Consider the following 22,153-nt stretch of genomic DNA (forward strand, 5'->3'; position numbering starts at 1 on the left):
GCACTTCTACCCTAGAGACCCAGGTTCAAATCCCCACAGCTACAAAACAGGTGCTGGCAGACAGGCACCTGACATACAATCTCACGATTAGTTTTATTTTTATTGAGATTGTAGTCCATCCCAGGAACGAGCTTGGAGCGGGCGCTACTTTACAACACACACCGGGACCATAACACATGGGGAACATAAGCAGCCACCCTCCAGAAGGAAGGACAGTGTCAGCACCAATTCAGAGATGATTTGAGGATCTACAGCTGAGTGATACACAAATAAGATACATTTTTGTTAATAGGATACTTGAATGCATTTTTTATATTTTACTCCTGAGTTTAGTGTCACTTTAAGAGCTTTATTTTGAAGTATAGGCGGCTCTTCTTTTTCTACAGGTTTGTTAATAGTTAAGGTATTTGAATGCATTTTTAAGATTTAACTCCTGAATTTAGTGTCACTTCAATACTCTAATGTAGCAATAAAAGTATTTACAGTTTGCTGATTACTTTCATATGCATATCTCAAAAATACTAGTTGTGATGTTATTATATTGCTGTATTGTTTTTAAGCACCGAGGTGTTATACATTATGTACAGTTGACTTATAGTAGATATTCAGTACATTTATAGTACTTTTATCAGTGACTAGAACATATTAACAACAACAAAAAATGACATGCAGTATCAGAACAAAGAAGGAGCCGGCCAGAGACATGCTGAGAGTTGCTATGCCTTTGCCTATTAAATATTATTATTATTGTAGTCACGTTTCCTTTTCCCAGGCACAATGAATCCTATACCTGGACAAACCCAACTTGCTGTGTGCATAATATCATTGTTGGCAAACTGTGGATTGAACAGTATGGTAATATGGAAATCACTAATCACAAGTAAGTAGTTGGGACCATTTTTCCCCCACCTTCCAATCCTTAAGAAGAATAAAGATTAATCCAGCAATTTGTTTACAGAACCGGTGAGAAGTGTATTTTGAATTTTAAACCATGCGGTCTATTTGGGAAAGAATTGCACAAAGTGGAAGGATACATCCAAGATAAAAGGTATGTTTACAGGTTCTTTTATTTCTAGTAATACAGATGCATTTGTTTTTCTTTTTATCCAGTATATACTTACCACTTGCAGTGAACAGGTGGCCCCTGCTGTCTGCAGGCTCACTCTGTTGTGCTAATACTAGAACTGAATGATACCAAAGAGGAACATGGCCCCTAACTGCATTGATGGCAACAGCTTACATTGAACCTGCTGCCATGCTATTGACTGTCAAGTATTTACATCTTTTTAGCAAGCATTACATTGGCTTTAACACAAACCCCACTGACTTCTGTAGCTACAGGAACTGTGGAGCCATTCTTCCCCAAAGTTCAAATCAGGAGCGTAAGGGGAGGGAGAGTAAGGGGAACTGTGCTGATGAGAGAACCAACTTGGAGACATCAAGTGCAGGTTTGCAAATTGCCATTGACCTTAATGGAGCATCATGAGAGTTCAGAGGCTGCATTTGAGCTTCTTTTCATTGTGCTACGTTTCTCCAACACATCTTCTTTTGAGATGTTCTGAAAGTGCAGGCAATGCAGGTCAAACATTGTGTGTTTAAATAGAAATGGCTGCATTTAACAAGGATTTAACCAGTTGGTGGAAGCACTTACTGCGCTTTGAAGATATACTGCTCTAAACTGCCTGCAGCTACATAGGTCAGTGGGGACTTATTTAAAAGCTCACTTACTGCTTGTTAGGAATATGTAAATACTTGAATGCCCAAAGCCTGGCTCCAGTTATCCGGGGAAAATAACATTTTTATTACCTCTATGATATTACTTGTTTGCTGAGGATGAAAAGCTCACTGCCGTTTCCTGTCAACCATTTAAGCTCAGTACAAAATCAAGACCATAACGAATTGCTATGCAACGCCAAAATGGGTTGAGCGAGTGTTCATGATTAAACATATGTTTAGATACAGATTTGTGGACAGGTTCTCTCCACTCTTTGTCCTGTAGAGTGTCCTTGCTTCTGACTGATATGTATATTTAGCTCTTGTGGTTTTCATTCTTTATGCAGTAAAAAGAAGCTGTGCTCTCTCTATGGAAAGTGGACAGAGTGTTTCTGTTGTATTAATCCGGCTGCATTTGACGCGTTTAAAAAAACCAACAAGAAAAATTGTGAAGAAAAGAAGAATTTGAGCAAGGTAACCACTACAATCTCCATATAATGAGCATTTTAACGATGCTGATATCCACATGATAATTCCGCAATCATCTCATATCTCTAAAAATGTTCTGCATTGTGTGCCTTCCATTTTCTATCTGAAGTAGATATGTAAAATACATATAGCTGTATCAGTATTCTCCAAATAAGAGAAGTAAAGCCAAATCTTAATTTTTTATTTCTCTTTTGGGTCACAGGAGTGAATTTACTAATGTCTTCCTGTGACCCAAACTCAGCAGATAGCAGGCTAATGTCCACTATCTGCTGACTGTGTGTAGCCACGCTGCAGCTGGGTAGAATCCTGACAGTAGTGTCAGGATCCACGGCTGCCTGATTGACAACTGGCTCTGCCTCTCTAGTGCCAGAGTTTAGAGCCCTGTCTGTCCCTCCGATGAGCTCTGGAGGAAAAGAGGGAAGGAGGGAATCCCTGTAGGGATCGGGGACCAACGGTCGCCACTCTTTTGCAGGGAGAAGATCAGTGGTTACATGACTGCTCAGCTTTGTTTTAGAGCAGGCGTGTGGGAACTGCAGTAATCACCCTGGCTGTAAGCAGTGGGGGGAGTATATTTTACTCTCCCGGCACCTCTCTTTTAACCCCTTCATGACTGAGCCAGTTTTCAGTTTCTCTTCATAAATGACTGACACACTTTTACATTTTTGCTGTGTGATACTTCCACAGCAGTAATATACTTTCTTACTAAATGTACCCACACATATTATATATTGTTTTTTAGAGGACAGATAGAGCTATATAATTATATCAAACATGTGTACCTAACGCCTCACTTAGTTTGAAGAAAATATATAAAAATGAGGAACAAAACTAGAAGAAAACACTTTTTTCTCGTTTTGATTATTATTTTTTTTAGAATTTTTTAAAATAATTATAGTATAAAAAAATATATTTATATATAATTTTTGTTTTCCTAATTTTGTTTTACGCTTTATTTTTTTTACACTTTGTAAAAAAAAAAAAGGGGTTAATGCACCATAGGCACATGTTTTAAGAAGATCAGCAGTGCAAACATAATTTTAGGTTTAATATACTTGTTTTTTTCCCTCTGTGACCTTCAGTAGGACCCGTACTGAAGTTCTCAGAGGGTATTTAAAGATTTGCAATTAAAGGAGAACTATGGGGTTAGGGCTTTTCCCCATAGTTCTCCTTCGGGTAACGGGTGGACACAAACTAGCGTCCTCCCGTCACCCTAAGCTCAGTATACCGCAAGCTACAGCTCGCGGTATACTGAGACGCCGCAGTATACCGGGAGCTACAGCTCGCGGTATACGGAGACGCCGCAGCTGAAGCGGATCCCGACAATTATGTCTGGATCTGCCCAGCTGCGTGAGTGACAGCTGGCTCTGCCTATCTAGAGGCAGAGCCAGCTGTACCCGCCCCCTCCCCTGTCTGTTCCGCCAGTCAGTGCTGGAGGATCAGAGCGGGGAGGGGGGAATCCAGTCCCTCCCCTGTCACGCAGAGAGCCGTGACAGGATTGAGAGGTGAGCGAACGCCGGTGTGTGTTCTCCCACTTCCTGATCTACTGAGCCGACCTGTGACACCTCATAGTTCTAGCCGACCTGTGACAATGAGACTGAGTGAAAAGCACTCACCTCATAGTTCTCCTTTAACTGCATAAAAGGAAGTTGAAGGTCAATCTGTTGGATTGTGTAAAATAGCTACTCGTGTTTTTATAGGAAAACTTCAGAGAATTGTAAAGTTGTTGGGGACTGTGAATGTCAATGCACTTAGGAGAAATATAGCCATTCCATAAAGCATGCCATTTGCTTGCATTTCTGTTTTTAAACTGTAATTCTGTAGCTCTGTAGTTTTACATAACCTGGAAAGAGATTGCATCTATCATTTCTATGTTCATCAGATTCTGTGGTTTAGATAAATAAAACTCTCGTTCCTGGTTTTCATGGGACCAGAATCCACTGTCGCAAAATATACCATGCTACATTGGAGCTCTTTGTGGCTCTGAGAGTCCCTTCCTAACTAGAGGACCAGACTTTAGCCTGCAAAGCAATGTAAACAATTGCAGGACATGCTGATCTTTCCCTGAAATCTCTTCTTTGTACAGAATCTGTTCAATAGCTCATGCTTACTTATGTTCATGTATGTGCAATTGAATAAACACAGTCCACGTTAGTTGATGCTTCCCTTCCTTCTCATCTATATCTTCTAGTCGGGAAGCACAGAGGAGCCTGATGAAATGCCACTACCTGATTCTGAGAGTGTACAGGTTATTCCAGGGAGCACAGTGCTGTGGCGAATAGCACCTCGACCCTCCAACTCTGTGCAGGTTAGACTACCATCCATGTGCTTCCTTTTGTATTCCATAAACTTTGTAACATATAGTATAACATGTGCATATGAGCAGCTACTACAGCATAGTATCTCACAGTTTTTAGTTGCGTATACATTAGTAGATGTTTTTTGTTCAGCTTTCGTGCTGAATGGAAAACATATCTAGCAGATTATCCCAACTGCTCTAAGCAGCATGGATGGAAGAATCTCCCGCTGCAGCTATTGTATTTTGACCTGTTGGCTGTCAAAATACCTGAACAGTGAGTGCATCTGATTGGATTTCTGTTAAGCCAACAATATTCAGCCCAGCTCCATTGGTTTTTCAGTTGAAGGATTTCAGGTGGGAGGAAGCAGACGGGGCCACCCATTGAGACAATTTTGGCGGGTTCATCAAGAACCAGGCAAACTTCACTCATTATGTAGCCAGCTTTATTCTGAAATACTATTTTATAGAGAATTCAATGGAAAAAAACAAAACTTTACTTGATAGGGCAGAATAATTTAAAGGGCCAGCTCAACCTAAAACTGATATTTCAGTTTGTGATAGATGTTGGAGATTTAATCCAGATTATAATTTCTTATATTGCAAGTTGTCATCCATTGGTGAGCTCTGTGCCCTTGAGTTCCTGGGTCTGTACAACTGCCGTGGCTATTTAGGGAGGTTCGACTCTCCCTCCTGGAGTTTTAGATTTTATACAATGGGGAATTCTATAGGAGGTGCTGGAACAGATGTGAAAAGTAGGTGGTAGTAGTCAGAATAAGGGTACCATGACCTTGCTATTAGAGCATTTAAGACAAATGCAGAGGCTAATTCAGCCCACCAGGCTCCACATGTACCTAAATTACCCTTTTAGGAAGACTCTTTAAATTTTCAACATAAACACACCAACTTCATCTATAGGATGCATACTAACAATTCTACTTTACTGTAGTAGCATATTATTATTGTGAGTGAAAAAGTACAACTTTCTTGACATGAATAAAAAACACAGCTAAAATAACACGATCTCTAACTCCCAGGAGTGTTATCAGTGTTTCATGTCATCAGATACTGTAGAATATCCATTGTTTTCCGGCAGACCTAATCTGGTAGACAAGGATCAGATTGGAAGCAAAATCTTCATATGTAATGAACAACTATGGCTACCTCTTTGTACATGCATGAATACAATATTGACCACATGTTTTCCCAGGTGCTCTCTAAAAGAACATATATTTTTCAATAGCTGTGTGATAGTATACTGCAGGATAAGCAAGAAATTAAATATTTATATTACATGTGTTAATGTAAAATCAGTTATTTTACTGTCCGTGCTTTCAGATGTACAACTTCACTCTCTTCGCTATGGCCTTGAATGAGTTGGAAAAGGGAATGGAAAGCATCATTCCTAAGACAGACTGCAGACTACGGCCTGATATTAAGGCAATGGAAAATGGAGATATAGGTAAATGCTTGAAATAACTAAAGACCATAAGCAAAACTGGAGATCTAACAAGACTTAAAGCAAACCTGTATAGATAGAGTGTGAGATCTACAACTACTAACTTGTTTTTTTGTAAGTGTGGGCTCCAAGGCAGTAGCATTGATTCTGTCTTCCTAACTAATTTGTCACTGATCTGGACAGGCATGCAGCCAGTGAAGTCTGCCTGTGTGCTTGTGTCCAATCAGTCACAGATAGGTAGGGTCAGTGTTTTAGCCCTAGAGCCTGCAATATAAAGCCCTAGAGCCTTTAAAATAAACCTATAGAGGGACTGCTGTCCTCTTCTGAAAATGCTAGCTGCCTGCCCTGTCTCACAGCCTTTTAATATGTTTGGAATCACTGACCGGGAATTAGAATGCATATTAGAAAATCCAGAAATCAATATGTGCATACTTGTTATGGGACACAGACTCAAAGTACTAAAGCGAGAGGCAACCAAGCAACTAGCATTTTCCAAAGGTTAGCAATAGCAGCCTCCCTACCCCTCACATGAGGGGTTTACCTAAAAACCAATACAGCAACAACTCTCCCCACATATTTTTTTTATTGATGGGGGGTATTTTCTGTTAATTGTTGTAGTAATTTTCGCCCACAATAAAGATGACTTGCGGCATTATAAATAAAAACTGAATATATAAAGGGTGCTAGCAACCAAGTCCTAAAACAAATACTTAATGTAACCAGCAAAATATATATAATTGTTACAAAAATAACTTGCATACAGTACAACGGGCACGTTTTATCTCAGGGTTTGCAAAATAGCTGTTTGTCCACCAACTCAGAATTTTACGATGTAAAGTCTTAGGTAAGGTAAGACTTCCCATTCCTAGAATGCCATGCATTTGTGTAGCCAAACTTTGTACAGGTCCACAGACATTGGTGGTGCTATAAAAATGAATAATAAAACTTTTATTGTAGTGCAGGTTTGAGTTTACTTGGTGGGTGTGGGGCAGCGCATATAGTTCTCTTTTTATTCCTTTTTTATACACTCTTTCGGTTTGAATCCCAGCAAGAACACCATCTGCATGGAGTGTGAATGATCTCTGTTTGAATGTGCGAGTTTCCTCCCTCATTCCAAAGACATTCTGGTATGTCAATTCGCTCCTGTCTAAAATTGGCCCTAGTATGATATTCTACTGAGCCCGCCTAAGATGGCTGCCTCACCATGTGCTCCAACAGTCCCCAGGGAGAAAATGACTATAGAAATATACGTTAAAATAACATTAAATGATTTGTCCGTAGAATACATGCACCACTCTGCTTCAGTTTAGATAGGCAGACCTTGCGTCTGTGGGTACTAAAGTGAATTGCACGACTCGGGATCCACTGAAATAGTAAGCAGTAGCGGTTGTTTTGAGCTTAGGTAGTAGAACAGCAGGATTTCAAAGCAGCGAAAGGGCTCTGTGTAAAGGTACAAAACCTTTTACATGAGATATTAAACATTTATGTAAAATCCTACCAAAACTTTATTTCTTATGGACAGAACAAGGAAGGTTTAGAGCATTTGTCAGGCTTCAGGCCTTGTGTCGCTGTTGCAGAAATCTCCCATATTTCCTGTGCGGTAAAATCTTTCAATCAAGAAATATAGTGGCAATTAGGCTTGCAGCCTCCCGCAAAGCCTCCATTTCAACTCCACACAGGAGCTCTTGCAGTTTTTATGTTTGCTGTCTTGGTGATAGTCCACGTTGAATTATTTTGACTTCCAGTGCTTAGGTAACATTTTTTTGTCTGGTAATTCTTTATAACATATTGTTTTCTATTAAGACACTGCAAGTGAGGAAAAGAAGAGGCTAGAAGAGAAGCAGAGAGCAGCACGTAAGAATCGTTCCAAGTCTGATGAAGATTGGAATACCAAGTAGGTATTAACATTTCAGCTTGTGTTCTCTGTACATGATGTCAAGGTTGCTACTCAATGGAACAAACATTTCCACTTTTAAAATTGTTGCATTTGTCTCTAGCTCATAACTGAACAAGACCTGATTACATCATTGGTATCCATGTTTGAGTACTGGTATTGATGTGCAGTCACTGTAAGTTACAGATATTAGGGGGCCTCAGAGCTGGATAGCACCTACGCTACAGGCCATAAAGATTTACATGAATAACAGCACAAGGTTTGAATAATTATTGATGAGCATGCAGAAAATATTAGTATCCTCCAATGCTCCAGCAGGCCTATTTATTAAAACAAAAACCAGAGTGCTTAACCCATAGCAACCAGTGGAAATCAGTCTTTCTAATAGTCTGAATTCAGTAAAAAGAGAAGTGATTGGTTACTGTGGGTTAATACATCATGTTTTGTGTTTGCATTGGCTTCATTCTTCATGAGGTTCTGTGGATAACAGTCATATGGGAGAATCAGAACCTGTGTGTCTGTGGCCACTGCTCCTCCTTAGACTGTGCTAGCTGTCTATAGAGGGAACGGTTGTAGACACAGCATGGAGGGAACGGTTGTAGACACAACATGGAGGGAACGGTTGTAGACACAGCATGGAGGGAACGGTTGTAGACACACAACATGGAGGGAACGGGTGTAGGCACACAACATGGTGGGAACGGGTGTAGGCACACAACATGGTGGGAACGGGTGTAGGCACACAACATGGTGGGAACGGGTGTAGGCACACAACATGGTGGGAACGGGTGTAGGCACACAACATGGTAGGAACGGGTGTAGGCAGTGGCGTAACAACCGGGGGGGGCGAAAAAAAATGTCTGCCCCCGGGCGCCCATAACTCTGGTTACACCACTGGGTGCAGGCAGACAACATGGTGGGAACGGGTGTAGGCACACAACATGGAGGGAACGCGTGTGGGCACACAACATGGTGGGAATGGCTGTAGACAAAACACGGCTTACACTAAACCTATACCTTGATATAGGCATATAGAATCCTACACAGCTCTCCTATTAGAAAATACAGATATTGTTGTGTTTGGACTGCAGTTTTTTTTTAAAGCCCAGGGGTCACCTGTGAACAACAGAGGTCACCAGAGACTCATGAGCAACTTTTATACAGTGACTTGTACAAGCCATCATGTTGAGGAGCACCAGAAGCAACGGTATTAATTCCTCAGAGCTCAAAATTGGCTAACTTCCCTTTCTTTTATTGAATTTGATGACTATTGTTTTACTTTATTTTAATTTAGTTAATCACAATCATGTTTTGAAAAAAATCCTGATAAATTGTCATTCCACCCTAAACATGTATTTCAGTTTTTTGGTAACTGAGTTGACTCACTGTGAGATTTTAGTGGCAAAATCCTCCCCTCTGGAGTTCCGGGTTCTGCTTCCCTGCACCTATGAAGTTTCAATTCTCATTCTGCATTCTTAATATTCTAAAATTAGCTTAAAAAAATCAGAGCAGGGAGAATAGGACTCTCCAAAATGGCAGCAGCGGATGGGCAGAGTTGGGAATTGACAGTGGTCTGACACCTGGGATTCCTGAGAGAAAGCCAACGGGTAGTTTAACAGGTAACAGCCAACATCTAGCCAAAACCAAAATATACATTTTGTGTGGAGTGAAACTTTAACAGGATAGAAATTCTGTTCTTTTTCTGCTCTTTGGAAAGTACAGAATGTAGATATTTGTATTCATCTGCATTTCTGGCCATAGTACACATATATCATTTTTTTTACATTTAAACAGGTGGTTCTACCAAGGTCCAAATCCACACAACAACGCACAGGACTGGCTTTATTGTGGAAAGTACTGGGACAGGAACTATTCAAGCCTCCCTGACATATATTAAATATGGCACTCTGACAGGAGGGGTCATTTACAACTGTCACATGTAGACCTGTGTGTTCTGATGTCATGAAAATTGCACCTTCTCAACCCCCTAGCACTTACAGTTCTACTGGCTTAGTTGCCTTCTGCAAAGAATGAAGCATCTTCTCAATTCTAAAAGTGGCCACCAGTAGGAAATTTAGAGGTGGACTGGTGCCGAAAGCCATAAGGCTCACTTGTTAGCATCTGAAGTTTTAGCTGAAGCAGAAATTCTGATAATACCGTTTTCATAAGCGTGAAGAATGTTTCTTGAATATTGAATGTCCGGTTATTCTCCCAGGTGATTCAGGCAGCCATGGGCATGTCTGTGGAATGGGAGATATAAGCACAATGGGTTATAGAGTTTTATGTGAATAAAGGATTTTATTTCCATTACTCAGCAGCACGACCTATGGATATAATTCCTCAGGGGGGGTATATATGCCCAGTGTGGGGGGTTTGCTTTAATCCAGGCCAGAATTCGAATCTGTGTGTATTGTGTATACATCTGAGCCTTGTCCATGTCTTACTCTATAAATACTACTGAATGTTGGGGTTTCCAGCTATTTTATCTTGTCTTTGTCTTGATGTTGTTCATCTGTGTAATAAAGTACTGGATATAAAATGTACTTGAAACATACACCACTGATAGGAAATTTACACATGTACAGAACATTTTACTCCCCATGGTAGATATTACATGACCTTGTGCACTACTAGTGGAATTAAGACATTCTAGACAGACCAAAGACCAAAGAATGGTGCTGTGATCTTCACATTACCTTTTAAATGAGAAGTTACAGTACATTCCTAATGGCCTAATAACTCTGGATTCTTTACATAAACAGCACAAACAAGACAGACTTGGGGATATTGTGTCATATAAAGCATGAATATTCCCAACATGTGTTTGAATATTGTCTGGGTTATAGGCACCGTGGAATTGTATTCACTACTCGAAAATGGATATAAGATTTTCCTACAGTGATAACTGGCTACTCCCTTCATGCACTGGAGTTGTATGTGATCGGATGTATTACATATACCTTAAAGTGTATGTTAAGTCAAAAACATTTTTCTAATTTTGGGGGAATTTGGTATTTTGATGGAAGAGTTGGGGAAGAAAATGCCCCTTCACTTTCTGTCTTGATGACCATGTGTTTCTCAGGCAGGAAGAGAGGGAAATAAATATCTAAAGGAATCCTAGCCTTACCCTACCTAGCTAAAAAATAAAAAAAGTTATTTCTGTCTGTGTTGTAGTTGGAGAGTTCCTCTCACTGCCTGTCTGGTGAAACATGGTCCGCAGGACTAAAAGTGAGGGTAAAGCTCTCTAACGGAGCTCCAAATAGTAAAAAGCAGAGGTTCTAATCCTTTACCACTCTATCCAAAACTCAGAAAATGGTTTTGGCTGGACATTATTTGTTTTTAGACATCTTCACACTGCTACCATCAGTTCGGGAAAATGTACATTTCCTTTCTTCTGTTACAAAGATGTATTCTGAATCCAGAAAATATATGATAAAAATGCTATTTCAATAGGTAACAAACTGTATGTTGTCCTTCCTGTGTCATCTCCATATTTTTCCCAACATGTAGAAGGCACTGGGATATGAAGTGCAGCCCAATACAACTAAGGCCTATACATTTATTTAACAGATACATCTGTAATACAAACTAAACCTTGTAACTTGTACATTTGTATACATATCTTGAAATAAATATGCATATAATTGGTATCCCTCTTTTATGCGAGGTGCCTGTTCTAGAATGCATTGTATAGCAAGTTAGCAAATCCTTGGGGCAAGCAATCCTAGGAGTCTGTTTTGTAAGCCATGAGAATTGTTTAGAGAAATATATTAATGTAATCTTTAAATCATCTGCTGCTTCTTATAAGCATTGAAATAAAGTTTGAAAAAATACTCCTTTTTTTTTATTTTAAACCTATTGTCATATAAATACTGTAGTGTTCACTACCCAGCTGAGCGTGTGTGTGTGTGTGTGTGTGTGTGTGTGTATATACACACACAAAATTATGAAATGCTGTAAAGTAAGAATGTGTTCAGAATTAAAAGTGTTAATAGTTTATTTTTTATCAATTAACACAATGGAAAGTAAATGAGCAGAAGGGAAATCCAAATCAAGGTGTCAGTGAGTACAGTTCCTAAACCCTCGAAAAGAACTTGGGAACTGGAAGAACAGGTCTGGCAGAACCAAACCACAATGGGGCATGAAGAGGAGTGTGCGTCTGTATCTTTTTTTCTAGTTTTATTGAATGGAAATGCATACTTGATTGTTTTATTAGTGTGCTCATTTGTAGGTTATAGGCAGTGTCAGGGCTTATGCTTGTCACCTTGCTTTATATGTGACATATATGTTTTTTAGCTGACACTAAACTCAGGAGTTAAATCCTAAAAATGCATTCAAGTACCTTAGCTATTAAGAGAAATTGTATCCTATTTGTGTATCACTCGGCTGTAGATCCTCAAAACATCTCTTGGGGATGAATTGTTTGAGAACATGATGGTTGAGTGGTTAGTTTGAGGTGGGAATTGGTGCTTACACTGTCCTTCCTCCTGGAGGGTGGCTACTTTTGTTCCCTATGGTCCCTGTGTGTGTTGTAAAGTAGCACCCGCTCCAAGCTCACTCCCGTGATGATGGACTACAATCTCATGTTTAGTTCACTAATTTGTATTGAGATTGTAGTCCATCACAGGAGTGAGCTTGGAGCGTTGTCTACTTTACACACAGGGACCATGAAGGACAAAAGTAGCCACGCTCCAGAAGGAAGGACAGTGTCGGCACCAATTCAGAGATATGAGGATCTACAGCCGAGTGATACACAAATAATGCCCAGTATTGTTAAGGTACTTGAATGGATTTTTAAGATTTAACTCCTGAGTTTTGTGTCACTTTAAGCCCACAATGATGATGTATCACACCCTTAATAATAATAATACACAAGTCACTTTCTCTTTTACTGTCCAGAGCTGTTATGAGAACTGTGAATACAGTTGGATCGTAGAGCTGGAGTATTTTACCCACCACCCTTGCATTGTTAATTGCTCAGTTACCAACCACGTAATGAAGGAGCAGAGTGAAGAATGCAATGTATAAATTAATTGGCAGCTCATATATTACTATCCTGAAGCTATAGAAACGTATTCCTATACTGCTGCAATTCTTTTAGTGTAAATATTGATGCTTTTTCTGTGGGTCAAATTGACAATGCCATTATGCAAGTTCTATGTGTTGTGCCAGCTGCGCCAATCACATTAAAAGTGATATGTGACAATTTCTATCATTGTCCAAAAGAATGCACCAAATTATTAAGCACTTGCCCCAATTGATTTCAAATGTACACCATTTTAATGCATTCAATAATATCACCAGCAGAAAGATTTTGTTGGTTATTAGAGAAACACACAAGATGCATGCATAGAAATGCAGCAAATGTATGTTGATGTATTCCAACTCCCACCATTGTAAGTCTGTGACACTTGTACAGTCTCTCATGCAGACCAAATTGGCAAACAATGCAGCGGCTAGAATCATGAGGCCAGAAGCTCCATCCTTTCAAACTGTGGATTACAGTCGTCTTCCCAATATTGGTAGAATTGCAATGTGTGAGAAGTTGATTTACATGACTTTTTGCAAATGCCAATCCTTTTACTGTTTTTGGTTTTTTTTTTTAAACTAACGAATTTTGTATCTTAAAATATACAGTTGATGTCACAGCCAGCGACTGAACCTTTTACTTACAGCTGATGAAACACTCCCTTGCTGGCCCTGAATGCTGCTGAATCACCATTTTCTACTGTATATTTAACTTTGCATTGGAGGTCAATATAATTCACATCATGATAATGAATTTTGCTTAGTATTCCCTGAACCCAACACTGAACCAGCACTTTGCAGTATGTTATACAAGTGGTAACAAAGTGAATTCACAATGTAAAACATTCCAAAGAAGGGTTAACAGTAGGGATGCACCGATACCAAGTACTGTACTCGGTACGAGTACAGATACTTTTCGAGCTCCAAGACTAGACTAGAGAAAAATTAGGAGGCAGCTGTCATTTGTAAAGAGCACACGGAGCTCCCGGGATTTGTACATCTCTGTTTTAATGTACGATTTTATTTTTATAAATATAAATAAAGGGATGCACAGATACCAGTTTTGCAAGTACGAGTACTTGTACTTGCCGAGTACTTACAGATACAAGTACTGATACAGTTTTGTTTTGTCATGTGACAGTTTTTCTAAAACAATACAGACAAATGATTTCAGGACAGTGGTGGAGCGCCAGAGCCCAGTCCCAGCTGCAACCGCGGTAGTTCTCGAGAATGCCAGGTATCTGCACTGGTACTTGTAAAGTATCGGTGCATCCCTAGTTAACAGTGTATCTTATAACAATGTGTCCAAATACGATGATAGTGTCCTTTGCTCCCTTGAAACCAAAATGCTTGTGATCTTCTGTGTAAGTAAAAACCACACACTGAGTGGGCAGCCACTGAAACAAAAACCATAAACAATGCTTATAAAGCATATTAATGTGCAATAACATTGCTTTTAAATCATTGATTTTCATTTTCTGTAGATGTGTCATTCACCAGCACTTAATAATTATATTAAACATTCTCAAATTTTTAACATGGTTTAATTTGGACAAGTTTTTAGTCTGATATTTGATTAGAAATTCCCAATATATCCAATTTACTCACGCATTTCAAATACAATAAGGCAGACAATATGTTCATGCAGAGATCAGCATGAATTAAAATGCTGCTTTGTGTTTGTAAGATCATAAACAGAAATCCTGTAAATAAAGCAATGTTATTCCACACAGGCCTGTAACAATAGGTACACGTGACTGACACTAATGCTGGGGGTTATTATTGCAGTCACTGACACCAATGCTCTTTGTTGTTATTATTATGGCCACTGCCACCAACACTGGAGATAATTTTGCTCCTTCTTTCTCTTTGGTGTGCGTAAAAACTACAGCAGGACCAGAATTCTTGGGCATTGAGGTGCATTACAGCCCATTCCTTTTGAATTGGGTACCATGCAGACCACAGCTCACTTAGGCATACTTATAATTAATCAAACCTCACAATCTTTATATCAGGTCAAAACAAAATACCACCCAAACTCCATCCTGATTCTGAATCTGCATGTTGGTTGGTCTTTCTTAAGCTCGTTACATCAATGTTCATCTTTAGCCATTTTTTATAGAGTAGCTAATAAAATCCTTGTTGGTTTTTTTGCTGTCTGTGGCCCAGTTCGGGAGATCTTTTTCTTACTTCCTTTTTTAGTGCCAATGTTGTCACCAGGGAAGGAAGTGAGGGGAAATCTGTATATGTTATTAGTAAGGTTCGACCAAGTCATCCAACTGGACACAAATTGAATAGAAAAAAAACGGGTCTTTTTCTTTTATGCTATGCAAAAAAACATGTTTTAAATGGAAATACGTTTTAAACTCCAAAAAAAATGAATTCTTTAGAAATAAAGAAAATGGAATGTCTGCAAAAGTAAGTCAAAGACATTTAGAAATAGAGAATTATATCCGGGACATTCGCTCAATTGACAGGTAGAACTCTGGAGACAAATGCAAAATCTGGCAATAACAGAGGACACAAGGAATTTACAATCTGCAATAAATACAGGACACAAATCAAGATCTGTTTCCTTTTATTCTCTTTTCAGAAATATAAAAGTGAGAGTTCTTTACATTACACAACAATAAATATGCCAGGTTTTCTGTAACACCTAAATTCCATTTTATGATCAAATTGTAATTAATGAAAACTAAACGTACTGATTGATGGACACTAAATAAATAGGCCATTAACTGTATACCGTACTTTGTACTATTTTATTGCTTATAGACTATGCCTCCGAGTCTGTAACCACTAGCAACCCACTCTTCTCATCACAGGCACAATCTAAGGGAGACAATACTACCTGTGTAACATTATGTTTCAGTAACAATGCAAATATGAGTTAAAGCTGTCATAAGCTATCTACATCACTTTATTCAATGTGGGTTTTTTAATGGGGTATTAGATCAGGATGTGGTAAAAGCATTCAAGTAATTTTCCCCATATTATGCCAAAATGATGAAATTGGCATAATGCATTTAAATAATCCTAATGTTCTTCTTTCATTCGGGGAGATTTTAACCTAAATTCCCTGCAATGAAGTCCCTTGACCATCTCATATTATCACTAACTAAAGTAAAGACAATTATGACCAGAATTATTCTACCTAATGAGCATCCATAACTAACAAAACCTATTTATAAAAAGCATTTATTTCAGAGAAGCAGTTTATGACTTTGTGCACTACATGTGATTTTCTCATGTGCAAAGTTAATAAAAAGTAGAAAACAATATAAGAGAAACACTCATAGTTGTACTTGGGTTTCTTGCAGTACCACTGGTTCTAACTAAAATGTTAGAAGTCTAACTTTCAGCTAATTTGCCCCCTGAAACAGCTGCAAAGCATCTCTTATGGGGCATTCGTCAGACCTCTTCTCCTGGTTATTTTCTATGTACTCCCTGGTGGATTTTTACTATTCAATGTGCCTGTTTTTGGTGGCCACCTGGCAAAGAAACCCTGTTCCTATTAAACAAACATTTGCACCAGGTTTCTATGTCTCCGTGATTACTATTACCATTATACAATACTTTTATTTGACCACCTGCCTTTATTCTAAGGAGAACTTTTGTTGTTAGCAGTAATAAAAGAAGCAAACACCAGTAGGGGGACAATTGCATTAAGAAACGGATATTAAAGGGATAATAAAGGAAGAACTTGCACCTTGGACTATCATTCATTCTTAATATATAGTGAGTGTATTGTATATCTCCTACACGCTCTTCTAAAATGTAAAAACATATCACTGGAAAAGGAAGACAGCCTATAATGCTGCAACACGAAAGGATTGCAGAAAGCTATACTACCTTTCCATCTATATGTTAACCAGCCTACATGACCCAAAAGGGCAGAGTATTATAAAGCAGCGTTTCCCGGTTATGATTTGGAGGCCGTGTGCCAATGTTTAGGAGGAGCAGTGCCAGCTTCAGATATATGAAAATGAACTGAAAGTTGGCAGATATTTGTATGTGACAGATGAGTGGCCTTGGTGTTTATCTTCAATTTCCCAGTAAAGATTATTGGGGGGTTTATTTAATTACAGTAATGTGCAGTCCAAACTTTACTGCAACCCAAAACAAACCATCAGGTTTTTTTTCCACAGTTGTAATGCTGACAAGTAAAATCTGATGGTTGCCTCTGCACATCATTACTATTGTTTGCATTGTCTTATTTACCACTTAATGATCGGAACAATGCTTTTATTTTTGCACCAGTTTAACATTAAAGCCCAAGAACAATCCGAACATATAATAGGTTTTTATTTTTCTCTGTGTGTGAAAGACAAAGACAGCAATGAACCTCATAGTGGTTGTAACCCTTTCCCATTCAGCTAAAAACATGTTTTCCAATATCTACCTCATTGGAAAGATTTCCATAGCTCCCTCTGATCCCATCGGAGAGATGTACATATACATACTGTATATATGCACATTTTTCAATTTTCTTTTTTAGTAATTCATATATTTTTTAATACTATAATTATATCAGGCAATCACAGTACTAAAGAGAAGGAACACTGCCATCTTCAGATCGTTGTGGCTTCTGTGAGCTGAAACCATTTGGGTTCTGAATAATATAGCTTGCACGTAATCATATCATCATAGCTGAATAGCGAGCATAGTGATCACATGATTAGTTCCAAGTTATTAGTAGGGACTGCAGCTTTCTGTAACAACCGGGTGTGACAGCTATCAGATGCACTGGTAGCTGGTAAGTGCTACACATTTTCAGCATTGGGCAACATGCTGGGGAACGTTTGTTAACATCTGCCGTGTGGGATGAGGTTAGGCAACAGCAGGATGCTGGCCCACTGCTGCTTAGTAAGACTTATGGGAGGACTCGTACCTTTCATGTTACTATAAAGAAGGGCCCCAAACATTCATAGAGGGGAATGTATCAAAACTGGAGCAGACAAAATCTGGAGCAGCTGTGCATGGTAACCAATCAGCCTTTCTCTTACATTTCAAATCTTAACTGAACAGACTGCAGAGATTGGTTGACATGGGCAACTGCTCCAAATGTTGTCTTACATAGTTACGTAGTATTTGAGGTTGAATAAAGACACAGGTCCATCAAGTTCAACCTATTGCCTGTATGTATGTGATTCTGCATTTGTCTGCGTGTGTATGAGTCCCTGTGTGATCTTGTTTTTAAGGGTACCTGTGCCCCTGTATGTTACGGTCTCTGAGGAAATTGTCTGCTCCAGTATTTATAAATTCCCCCCCATAGTATTTGATTTTGCCTGGAATTTCCATTGAAAGGGGTTTCTGCACCAGGCAAGGTGGGGACCCAAAACAGGGCTGCAGAAATTTGCGTTAAAGGAGAACTATGGGGTCAGTGTTTTTTCCCCATAGTTCTCCTTAGGGTAACGGGAGGACACAAACTAGCGTCCTCCCGTTACCCTAAGCTCAGTATACCGCAAGCTACGTAGATGACGGGATCCGCCCAGCTGCGTGAGTGACAGCTGGCTCTGCCTATCTAGAGGAAGAGCCAGCTGTACCCGCCCCCTCCCCCGTCCGTTCCGCCAGTCAGTGCTGGCAGATCGGAGCGGGGAGAGGGGAATCCAGCCCCTCCCCCTGTCACGGCAGAGAGCTGTGACAGGATCGAGAGGTGAGCGAACCTGGTATGTGTTCGCTCACCTCCCGATCTACTGAGCTGACCTGTGACAGTCTCATTGTCACAGGTCGGCTTAGAACTATGAGGTGAGTGGAAATCACTCATCTCATAGTTCTCCTTTAACAAAACAGCTAAAATGACACATGAAGGTTACTTGGCCCTCTCTGTTCTGCTTAATAAAAGAACATATTAGTGCGTTATCATTCTTACCATCTGCATATTACCCTGCAAACAAAGAAATGTAAAAGTAGGCTATATGATTACATATCCACCACTGAATCTGAAACCCTAATAACAGCAATCATTGAAATAAATACTTTTTATAAATACATAAAAGCTAACCTAAAACTATTGATACCTGCCATTAAAACTAACAGTAAAACAGAATGTTTCCTCTCTAGCCTATGTCAACTTTCTTATACCTTTTCAGGAAATTCAATAAATTAAAAAAAAAACATAGACTTTTAGCACACTATGAATGAGTTCCTAACAATGTGGCAAGTCCATCAGAAAATCAAGACTGGAAATATCCCTGAATTAGATGAAAAATGCATTTTAAATGATGTATAGAACTGCTACAGCTTCTTAGTATTGCCATTTACTTCCCTTCACAGCTGATAGCTTTGTTTTTCTTTTTATAATGTTGTATTGGCCTTGATGGTGTGATACGTTTCACAGGCAGTAAAGTAATGTGCCTGCCATAGATAGTAACAGGAAAGCTGAAATAGCTGCTGCCTTTCGTTGGCCAACTAAAAACACGTTGAAGACTACTTTGCTCTCTTTGTGAAGAATGGTGTCATATAAAAGATGACAGACTACTGGAAATATTCTAAGAGGCTCCTGTATTTCTGCTCACCAGCTATCGAAGACTGTGCGCGGAGCCCTTAGCACTCCATAGTTACCCAAGACGTGTCCCTGACCTAAAAACTATGAGGGCCCACTCACTATACATTGCAGTAATACATGCTAACACACTCAATTTACAAGCTAAAACACCAGCATAAGGATCCTTATTTTTAAAAAAGAAAAGCGAGTTATTTTCCAATAAGAGTCCAATGAGATTTTGAGGATAACGGTCTGAAAATTAAGATACTTATTCCTGTGTAAAGGTTTGTGACTTGAGACTCGGGTAAGGCGTACAGGCAGTATACCACACCACTAGGGATGTATGTGGGCTTGGTGAACACCAAGCCAGCACAAAACTGTCTGTGACACCCCTCTTTCCCTCGGCCCAATCAGCTCATTCCCCACCTCTTTGTTATGGAAAATGCAGCTAACTGAGCCGGGAGGGAGGTGTGCCACTGACAGTTTAGGGCCACCTTGGCAAATTTGGTTTGAATGCACATTCCTACTCACCACAGCCCTAGCTGATATATATAGATATAGCTGTACAATACGATACCCTGCAGATGATCATGTAGGGTACATTAAAGACCATTTCCACTTTTGCAGAGGTATTAAAAAAAGAAAACATGCTAGCAATGTACACTGAGTTACATGAAGCAGGTGTATGCAGTTGCTGTATATGAACACAGAAGCTTACTTTTTTTTTCTACCTGTCCTCTTCATTTTGAAATGGCCTCCTCTGCACTTGGGCCTCCTCTGCACTCTACAAGCGGTCTGGGTAAATTCACACGCTCTCTCAGCTCCCCTTCCCCCTTCATTAGTATTCATAGTGGCAACGGCCCTCTCCTCCCAGACAGCGTATTGTGACCTGGAAAGGCAAGAGCTGGTGTGCAGTGATCTTGTTAAGGTGCCCATACACCTTACGATCAGCCGATTTTTGTTTGCGATCGCGTTTTCGTCCGATATTCGCAAGGTTGATGGGTAGTGTACAACTGCAAACACTGTACAATCGTACAACTTTTGACTTTCCCACAGGCTAGAAAACTTCTGGCGAATCGTACGAAATTCGCAAGGTTGGTGGAGTTTTCGTACGTCACAAATCGCACGATTAACACTGCTCATGATTAACACAAATGAAAATCTGTACCGTCAATTAACGAAAATCTGCCAGGTGATTTTGCTAACGACCACCAATGAAACTGTGCGAGGGTCGGGGCAGCATGGGGCCAACGTACGACGATTCGATCATTGGACAAAAATATTTGTCCGATGATTGCGAGGTGCATGGGCACCTTTACAATGACTCACAGGTAGTGGGTCAGCTGCCTTACAATCTGACCCCAGTGTCAGACTGTTTCCTGTGAAGACAATGTTAAATATGTAGGACTCAGGCCTACAAAAATGTCCATAAAAAAATGAATAAAGCCTGCAATGTGAGCCATGAAAATGTACACACACATACATCATCACTGCACCTCTTCATTACCACAGTAAATGCTAATCACTAACAAAGGTGGAAACGGGCTTTGGGATGCAGAAAGAGAGAAAGCATAGAAAACTAACACAGAAATGTCTCCTGCAGCAGTAAAAGCCTTTCTATGGTCAAGTCACTAAAGCTTAACGCATGCACAATATTTTTTACTGTGCGTTATCTGTCATTTTGTACCATCAAAAACCGATGAAACGGGATCTAGGTACCCTGTTTCCTCGAAAAATAAGACCTAGTACTATTTTTGGGAATTGCTAAAATATAAGAAAATAAGACCTAGTTGTGACCATTCCCAGGGCCGATGGTAGCATAAGGGAGAACTTGAAGAGCCGCGGGAGAGAATCAGCGGTGCCAGCGCCAGAGGAAGTGAGGCGGCAGCGGACGGAGCAGAGCCGCATAGGCCGATGCTTCCTCTATAGCGTCGGCTCCTGTCACAGGCAGAGCGATACCAAATTCACTCCGCCTGTGAGGAATCGCTCATTCTGGCCAACGATTGGTTAGCACATTGCTCTTGGAAACCTACGGCACCCCTGATTGCCCTGACCTCCATATTTTTGTACATGAACACATGTAGACTTTTCTACATGAATATGTGTGGATTGTTGTACATATCAAAAAATAAATAAATAAGAACTACCCCGAAAATAAGACCTGTGTGCTTTTTTGAGCCAAAAAAAATATAAGACAGTGTCTTATTTTCGTGAAAACACGGTACTGTGCAAAGCATGGGATAATGTCAGCCCCAGAAGAAAATGGGAAATGTTTTCATTTTATGCATTCCAATGTTTGTTATTTTGCACATAAAAGTTAAATATATGAAGATTTTAAAAATACAGTTTCTGGATGGGATTAATTGTGAGGTTGTAATGAAATATAATACATAAGCAAAAGTACCAAATAATTAGAAATAAAGACAAACAATAATGGTTGCTTCCTGTAATTGTGCAATATGTTGGTAAGTGAAGTGATTATTACCAAGCCATAAAATAACTTTACGAATTGACCATGAGGACTTTCACCAATTTGTGTAGCTTGTCAGCCTGCCCCTTAACAGGTAGTAAAGGAAAGGACAGAGATCATACAGTCTCCTTCTACACTTATTATTTTTCTGTACTCGGAAATAGTTTGATGTTCATGCAAATGATTAAATATCGCTTTATCCAGTTTCATGACATCGGTTTTCATTCCCCCATGTGATTGCATGACAGCGTATCCTGGTTCTTTTATTGGTGTTTTGCACAATCACAATGATAGTTCGCAGGGACAATGTGTTGTGCGTG

General features: G+C 39.6%; 1 protein-coding gene across 2 annotated transcripts in view; it reads left to right on the plus strand.

Moving 5' to 3' along the window:
• Nucleotides 1-10,540, plus strand: part of OSBPL1A (oxysterol binding protein like 1A) — an 86,525-nt gene extending 75,985 nt beyond the window's left edge. Inside the window, exons 21-28 of one of the 2 annotated variants that reach the window (XM_018565687.1) lie at nt 773-880; nt 959-1,048; nt 2,061-2,187; nt 3,333-3,344; nt 4,391-4,507; nt 5,834-5,957; nt 7,758-7,848; nt 9,643-10,540. In XM_018565687.1, coding sequence (XP_018421189.1) covers nt 773-880; nt 959-1,048; nt 2,061-2,187; nt 3,333-3,344; nt 4,391-4,507; nt 5,834-5,957; nt 7,758-7,848; nt 9,643-9,745 — 772 coding nt within the window. In that variant the 3' untranslated portion in view covers nt 9,746-10,540. The remainder of the gene's footprint in view (nt 1-772; nt 881-958; nt 1,049-2,060; nt 2,188-3,332; nt 3,345-4,390; nt 4,508-5,833; nt 5,958-7,757; nt 7,849-9,642) is intronic. The other variant, XM_018565686.1, reaches the window with a different exon arrangement.
• Nucleotides 10,541-22,153: the final 11,613 nt, after the last annotated feature.

Source organism: Nanorana parkeri, unplaced genomic scaffold, assembly GCF_000935625.1.
Source record: "Nanorana parkeri isolate BGI_ZX_2015 unplaced genomic scaffold, ASM93562v1 scaffold873, whole genome shotgun sequence".
Taxonomy (NCBI): Eukaryota; Metazoa; Chordata; class Amphibia; order Anura; family Dicroglossidae; genus Nanorana; species Nanorana parkeri.